This window comes from Megalops cyprinoides, chromosome 25 (assembly GCF_013368585.1).
Source record: "Megalops cyprinoides isolate fMegCyp1 chromosome 25, fMegCyp1.pri, whole genome shotgun sequence".
Lineage (NCBI taxonomy): Eukaryota > Metazoa > Chordata > Actinopteri > Elopiformes > Megalopidae > Megalops > Megalops cyprinoides.
In genome coordinates, this window is record NC_050607.1 from 16938497 (window position 1) to 16946879 (window position 8383).

Genomic DNA, 8383 nt, shown 5'->3' on the forward strand with positions numbered 1-8383 from the left:
TTTCCTTACGTCAATCCCAGAGACGCTCCAGAGCGGTAAACAGCAGTCTGCCATACAGGATGCAGTGGCAGACCTCTCTCTCCCAGCCCTTTCCCGCTACACAAACACGGCTCTGACAGGCAAGCAGCGAAGAGCTGCTCCTTTCACTCCACATGCTGAGCTCCACTTACGAGCTAGATGACTGATATGTGGGATGGGGATAGTATTCATTACACACAATATAAATATAACGCATAACTAGAGCCACAGTTCCCACTAAACCTGTGGGGACCACACACTGTAAGCTGTAATGGTTTTTGCCATGGAAAATGGGGTTTGTGGCTTCAGTAGTGTCATGCAGTCTTCCAGGATCTTTCAGTACTGTCAGTGTTTGATCTGAGAATTCCCCTAGTGTGGAGTAGAGTGGGGGGGGGGTTCATCCAATCAGCAGCTGAGCTTGTCTGAGTGTTAGAAGCAGTAGCTTTAGAGTAACACACACACCTCTGCATGTAAACACACTGTCTGTTGTGTTCCCCTCCCTTTGGTGGTTACATTCCCGCCCAGCCTCTGGGCTCCTTTGATTAAAGTGCATCTCTCTCGGTGATGATGGGCAAGGGTGTTTTCTCTTAATCGTGCTCCAGAGCTACAGCCACCATGCCAAGCGTGCTCGTGAACCAGACACACGCTTTGTAATTTGAGACGGCTGGAGGTCTGTGTAGCTTTAGCGAGACATTAACACGTACTGAAAGGAGACCTGTCCGCTCTCTTACTGCGCCGCCCAAGCCCGGGGGAGACGCCCTCTGGCAGGGGTGGAGTTCCGTATGACACGCCCTCACATTCCCCGCGCAACACCGTTTCCCGGGTACAGCTCCTGCCCTGAGCAGAAAATATTCCAAAATATTCCACCTGGTGCCAAGACCGTCATGCTGTAAAGGAGGGTACCCGCGCCCCAAGATGAGCTCTTCGCCCCGTTTTGGAGGGGAGGGTGGGAATGCACCTACACTGTCAGCCCTCGGGGAGGGGGGGGGGGGATGGAGGGGAGGGGAGGCAAGTCAGCAAAGCCCTCTGGTGTTCCCATGGCCGTGGAGTCACTTACCCGAAAAGTTCCGAGGAGTTCAGCGTTTCGAGGCATCGGAGGCCCCGCGCAGGTGAGGGCGAGGCTCTCGCGTGTTCTGCATTCACGCAGCAGGAAGCAGCCTGGGATGGTGATCACTGCCGCCTGGAACGCCCGACGAGCCTGCGCTTCCTCATTAGGGAGAAGAGGAAGCCCTCGATCCTTTCCACATTTGGGGATTTAATCGGCAGAGAGTCCTGCCAGCTGAGGAGCGCAGTTCACAGGAAATTCATCAGCGGCTGGCTGATGTCAACCTTAAAACGCACGCGGTGCACCCGAGGTGAAGGCCGCTGCTGACGCCCAGCATCCACCCTCACAGGTGTCTCAGACACTGGGAGTGAGGGGACAGGGTGTCCGGTAGTTTGCATTCGTATCACAAAAGCAAAACACACAAGAATGCAGTCATATGAATAGAATCACCAGAATGGTCATGATCATTAGAACCAAGAGCTGAAAGGCTGTACTGAATACGTCTGAATTTGTGTTTAAACTCAAATATAATTACTTAAACAATGCTGTTATTCTTAAATGGATTTTCCATTGTGTGCACCCATTCAGTTTGCCATATTGTATGAGATGGTTTATTCACATGCAGCAGAACTTTCTACCAATCAAAGAAGTCCATGTTTGTATCTGGGTTACAGAATGAAATGAAGGCCGGCATGCACTGCTGCAGATTTCCGGAAACGCTCACCCCTGGAATATATTCACATGCAGCAAGTCTTTTGTTTCTGTTTATTGTTTCATTATTATCACTTTTTGCATCTACCCCAAAATGTCTTCCATTACAATCTAAACTAAAAAAAAGCAAAACACCCTTTAGGAGGGGCTCCTTGAATACAACATAATAGTCCATTCATCAGGACACTTGTTTCTGTTTGGTAAGGACAGTGTGTGCCGTCCCTTCACTGGCCTCTGCCTTTCTGACCTTGTGCTTCCATGGGGAAGTTTGTAGGACAGCGGCTTGATGGGGGGGGTGGGGGGGGGGGGGCGCTCGGGTAAACATCGCGCGGAGGTGACGAGTCTCGCTGTCACCACCGCGATTCACCCGAGACGAGCTGTGTAGTCGAGAGCGCTGGGGATAATTTATGCTCTTGTCCTCAGCATGCGGCCCGACAGGTTCTCAAGCACAAAACAAAATGCCTTCAATAGCCTGCGTGCTTCGTGTTTGCGATCACGCAGGTCTCGCTCGTGAATAGGGCTCGCCACCACCTCAGGACCTGAGCATTCAGGCCACTAAAGCCCGGAGCTTTACAGGAGGTAGTGAAAGACTGCAGTCCTGACTGGAGGGGTGTAAACACTCATTAATACCTGGGGACTGATAAATAGTCCACAGCACTGACAGACGAGGCTTGAGCGCTCGTCCTAATGGGGCTGTTTTTTCCAGCGGCTGGCTTGAGGCTGACAGATGGGTAAGTACAGTACACTCCTCACAGGCAGCGTGACGGTGCAGAAGGCCCAGAGGTGGGAGGTGCAAACTCCCGGTTTGGTTTACTGCTGCTGAGCGCTGGACCAAGCTTCCATCCCTGGAATGTTCCAGTAAACACAAATCCCTCTGTGTTAGTGGATCCTGGGACTTTAGAGCTACTTTTGTATTAAGTGTGCTCAGTGAACACAGAGTAAGGCTTACTCACTATTACTCATCAAAGAGCAGGTTCATTTGCTGAGGTCGGCCAGATCCCTCTGATTTGAGTGGCTCCTCAGGCACATAAACATCTTTACCCACAATTCCCTCTTCCACAGCATCAGACCCAGCGCACCTTACACTGACATTCTAAGTCTGCTGTAATATTGTGTCAGCTGATAATGCGTGCTGTGAACAGTGTGTATTAGTATTGTGTCAATCTCACAATCCTGAAAGAGTGCCGAAAAACTGAAAGAAAACAGTCCATCGTAACTGTTAATCATTTGCGTGGCAGACAGCCTTATCCAGGGTACCTCAGACAGCTTGTATTTCCATATCAGTTTGTACAGCTGGACCTTTAAGGAGGCACTTAAGGTTAAGGACACAACAGCGGCGCCTACTCAGGATTTGAACTTGCGTCCCGCTGGTTCAAGTCATATTCCCTCCCCAGTACACCGCGCTACCCCTGGGTTTACTTTTACAATTTTTGTCATATGAGAGGACACCAGGCAGCTGTAGTGTTAAGTAGCACACCAGGCACTTTGATCACCGCCGGATGACTCATTCATAGCTGAGTCGATACAGGGCTGACTCCAAAACATCACACAGCCTTTGCTCATGCCTCGTTTCACTCCTCAGCAGCTAATGACTGGAACGAGCCGCGGTGGAGACTGAAATACCAGCTCCGTCTGTATGCACTCCTGTTTCTATGCGCAAGATCAAAGCTCTGTTTACTGATCCTCTGTAGCTGTTGATCCGCGCTGTGTACCTGTGTCTGCCTGCGGTGTGATGTCGCTCTGTTTGCCGTGCTGAAAGTCTCTTGGCCAGGCCTTTGTGGAAAGTGACAGCGGGTCCTCGGTTAGCTTCCTGGTTAAATGCAGGTTAAATACAGGTTATATAAATAAAGGAGCTGGCTGTTCCAGTGCCGGCTGAGGCTGTCCCTTCTCTCGTCTGTCTCAGCGCGGGCGCTGTTCCTTCCCCGTGCAGCCAGAACGCACCTCTGTCAGAACTGCACGCCTCCTTAATCCTGCCGGATTCCCAGCTTTATTGTCTGCGGCGGGGAGAAAACCCTCCTTTGCTCCCACCGCCGCTGTGGTTTTGCTTCACTGTCATGTTCCGTTGTGCATTTTTTTTTGCTTTTGGCTGTTAATGTGTCTGCATTTTGTACGTTCTCATTTCAGATATGAATGTGCGCTGACAGGAAGGTGATTGACACTTACCTGTTTTACTCAACCACTGTGATGTAGACTTACAAAGTCTGATGCTGTGGAAGAGGGAATTGTGGGTAAAGATGTTTAGTTTATAAAGTTTACTTTGTGGGATCTGGCCAGTTAAAAGTTGTTTTGCAGGGAAATGATTTCCGTGTTGGCCTCGGCTGTGAGTGTGAAGCTAAATGGGACTGTGTCTGGATCTAACTTTATCATTTACGGTAAATTAATTATTTCATATATTCACAGGCATGTCTGAACCAGGAGTCTACAGACCTGGGAAACACTGAGTAATGTGTGTGTAGAAGGAGGACCATAAAATCTGCAGCCAAACAAAAGAAGAGACTGAACCTCTTTATTTTTAAGGGTGGGAATTCCACACACATATACACACACACACTGTGTTTGTGCTCAGCAAAGCCCCTCCGTCCCTCTGTGTGTGATGTCAGGGGGGTGGGGGGTGTGGACTGAGTGGCTCCTTTCATGTGTGTTAATGCGCCAGTGCTTTCTGGGCTGGCAGTGAGGACGCGGGCGCTCCAGAGCCCCCCCCTCACTCCTACAGCACAGCTCAGCATAGACCAGCTGTGGGCTGAGAGCCTGTCCCAGTGTAGCACAGAGCCCTTTACATCCTCACAGATTGTATGTTTCTGCTACAAGCGGTACTCTGGGAAAGGGACTGCCAACAAGAGGATTGCCGGTTTGAGTACTGGGTTTGGGCATAGCCATTGAGAAGGGTCCCTGAGCGACAGCAGGAAAGGATGAAATGTCAGTTGTTAATTAGGCTGGAATAAAAGATTCTAGCAAATAAACCAAATAAGTAATGAAATGTGCTGCCCATGGATACCCCTCAGCATCGCTCCACTCCAGTCAAATATGAATGTCTGAAGAACACGTTTTCAGCTTCACAGTGGTTTAATTATTCACGCTAATGAATGATCTTTCAAGAGTACGGCTTCGTGTGGTCAGGACATTCTGTATGTCTGCTGCGGCTTAACCGATTTGCTCGGGAGTCGTTTACAGTCACGTACAGATGCACTGGGTTCATATACGAAACTGGGATATTTGGGAGGGCTCCGCATACTCCTACGTACAAGGTGAAGTTATGAAAGCGCGAAATCGGTACATTTTAAATGCCTCGGCGTGTTTTGCATATGATTGAATTACTCCAAAGACGTGTTTCTCCTTATCCATATCCACGTCCGTGCAGAGTTGAAAGGAATGTAGGACTAACAATATTTCACGGTTCTCTGCGTGGATAAAATATTCTCCTCGATCTATAAACTCGATCTGTGGTGAATTCCTGTCCTCAAAGAAATGGTTTTCTTTTATGTGAAAATGATAAGCTTCTTGTAAACAAATGTGAAAGTAAATTATTTGATCAGGCACATAAACATTTTAGATACCGGTGTTATTTTACCGGTTTTCGCGAGTCTCTGATGTTCACTAAGAACAAAAAAAAATAAAAGTTTTAAAAATGCGCACCATTGTAATGCCATTTCGACTATATATGTAGAAACATAAGTTTGAAAAAAAAGCATTTGCCGATACATATGTTCACTAAATATAGACTGTACTGGTGCAATTGAAAGGGAGATAATTAAAAGCGTGTCCACAGAAGCAATGTTTTGTCAGCCCCATGTTGCGCTGCTTTCATCGCGGGGCGTGGGCCTTGCGCTCGCGTGTTGCAGCAACCAGTTACCAAGAGCGCTGCTACGCACAGGTCCCTCAGTAGCGTTGCTTTCAGCGAACCGAAAATGGGACTGGAGAACGAGAAATCCGAGACCACTGTTATCCTGGACGAAGACGAGTTCAACAGATCGATCGATCCGATTCTTAACCAGAAAGAGAAAGTTTTCACGGCGACTCCGGACAGAGATCCCCACGATATAAACGGACAATTGAAGGTAAGTGGAGCAGGACAGACATAAACGAAAGAGCCCAGCCGGACAGCAGACTTCTTCACCTGACTGTTTTATCAGGTTGAAAGTTGAGGCTCTGTAGTGTATTTCTACGTGTTATCAACTGTCTTCTTCTAGAGTTTTAACGGGTTTCCTGCATTTGTCTTCATTCTGTGAACTGCAGTTAATTTATGTCCATTTTCGATCAGATGGGTACATTACTGTTAATGCTCGTTCAGCAGGTAAACTTGGGTTCGCGCACCTACTCCTGCGTGCGAATGTAGCACTTTGTGGAATCATAAAACGTCAGGGATTTATACATCACGCCAAACATTTTGTGCCTTTTCTTTCAAATTTGTATTTGTTGAAATGCCGTTTGAAAGCGCAGCCCATCTTCTCCTGCAGGTTGGTTTCGAGGATGTCATCGCCGAGCCCAGCACGACTCACAGCTTTGACAAAGTGTGGATCGGAAGTCACGCAGTGTTTGAGCTGGCTAAATTTGTGTTCTACCGGCTGCTGACCACGTTACTCGCTGTACCAATGTCTTTTGTAGCCGGCATTGTCTTCGCGGTCCTCAGCTGTGTCCATATCTGGTATGAGCACGTTATCGCCTTTTTTTATATACTGTGGTGCTTATTGTACTTGGCATGACTCCCCGGTTTCACTGGCTAAATTTACCACCTGTTTGCATAGGCCGTTTAGCAACAGTGAAATTGGCTGTGTTTGTGAAGTTAACTTACCTTCAATAACATAATACACGCATAATATCTGTTAATATTGGTATAAATCTTTATTAAGAAATCCAAACCAGGAGGATGGGGATGTCAAAGTTTATGCTTAACAGAATCTGGTTAAGATTTTTTTAATTATCTGAAATGATCTGTAATGCCAGATTACTTTTTCTTTATCCAGATTATGTTGTGTGTGGATTTAGCTGGTACAGGCATACAGAAACTATATCACAAACATATATAGATTAAAGACATGTAGCAGGTGCAAATCTTACAGTGTAATATCAGTATATGTAATACAATCAGGTGCATTAGATTATTAAGAGCAGTTAGCATGCACATACCACTACAGGCTTATGTATGCATATCTCATGGCCCCAACCTGAAACTCAGCTAGCTGTCAACTGAAGTGACAGCTGAAACTGGCCGAGATTCATGCAGAAAGTCAGCATTGTCATAAGCACATTGAGGAATGCAGTTTTCCACCAGCAGTGGAAAAATCTGGCTGCAAAACTCCTGTTAAATTGTTATCATTCTGATCTGACTTCAGCAAACATGTTTTCAGCAGAAATCTTGCCGGTGCGAGTTTGTTCAAGATATCCGATAGAGTAATACATAAACATGTGCATGCATTACTGACAGATGCTTCCAGCGCATTCATAACATGGATATACAGTCCCTCTCCTTTCTGTGCAATGCTGCTTACTATGTTATAACGCATTACATTATTATCACTTTGCAGATGCTCTTAAACAGAGCGACTTACATAGGTTACTTTTTTTCAGTTTTTTTTTTTTTTGACATGCCATGCCATGACATGGATGTTTACTGAGGCAATTGTGGGTTAAATACCTTGCCTAGGGGTACAATGGCAGTACCCCAGTGGGGAATTGAACTAGCATCCTTTCGGTTACAAGCCCTGCTCCTTACCTGCCATGCTACACTGCCACTGTAGATACCATTAGTAACCGATACGATACCTCAGTTAACCCTTAAACTCCAGATGTTATGTTTTGAGCCAGTGTTATTCCTTTAGTTATTTATGTAGCCTTATGTGTAGCTTAGCCTTTTATGCAGCTGGAGAGATCCATGTGAAATGTGTTAATAACAGGGGAAAGCAACACTGTTAGTAAATGAGTGGCGAAAGGCAGAGTGTGAGGACTGATGGGTCCCGTCCGTTCCTTCCTGTCAGGGTGGTGATGCCCGTGGTCCAGACCTGCATGGTGGCCTTGCCCTCCATCCAGACCATCTGGAGAAGCCTGATGGACACCTTCGTGGCTCCGCTCTTCCTCAGCGCGGGCAGGTGTCTGTCCGCCGTCAACGTCAAGGGCGTGCACGACTGAGACACCGCTGCCTCCGCCGTCACCCCCCTCCCACGGGTGGGTGGGTGGGGGGGCACATGGGGGAGGAAGAACGCTCCGTTTGTGACCAAATATTTTCCACACATTCCAAAACCCATTATCCACATGGCTGCACAGGATCAAACAGAATGTGAGCTACACTAAAGCTATGCTGTAGCAGCAGAAGTGTAACATATGTGCAATACAATACTGAACAGTTATACTATTATTGTATATATTGTGTAGAAACTGAGTCAATTTGAGGCTATAACATTGACTTATAAAGAGCTATATTAAGATAATGTAAATATTACACCTGTTTGGGAATATGCAATATTGCATACTGTCTACAGACCAGATTACAAGGTTCATACGTTTTTGCTGGAACGGTGTTGGTTTACAGTGCTTTGAAAAATATGTTGGTATTTGCTCTTGTTGACAGTGCTTTGGCTGTATAATTATTTGTCAAATGAGTTAGATACCCTTAAT

General features: G+C 46.8%; 1 protein-coding gene across 1 annotated transcript; it reads left to right on the forward strand.

The window, feature by feature from the left end:
• The first annotated feature begins 5618 nt into the window (after window positions 1-5618).
• LOC118772200 (caveolin-2-like) lies at window positions 5619-7923 on the forward strand. Its single transcript, XM_036520502.1, has 3 exons — window positions 5619-5829; window positions 6229-6416; window positions 7747-7923. Exons 1-3 carry the CDS (start codon window positions 5680-5682, stop codon window positions 7895-7897), a joined length of 489 nt encoding a protein of 162 aa, XP_036376395.1. The 5' UTR covers window positions 5619-5679; the 3' UTR covers window positions 7898-7923.
• The last annotated feature ends 460 nt before the right edge of the window (window positions 7924-8383 follow it).

Coding starts and splice junctions, on each gene's coding strand:
- LOC118772200 (XM_036520502.1), top strand. CDS start 5,680: ATGGGACTGGAGAACGAGAAATCCGAGACCACTGTTATCCTGGACGAA. Junction 5,830..6,228: donor ATATAAACGGACAATTGAAG/GTAAGTGGAGCA, acceptor CTTCTCCTGCAG/GTTGGTTTCGAGGATGTCAT. Junction 6,417..7,746: donor CTCAGCTGTGTCCATATCTG/GTATGAGCACGT, acceptor CCTTCCTGTCAG/GGTGGTGATGCCCGTGGTCC.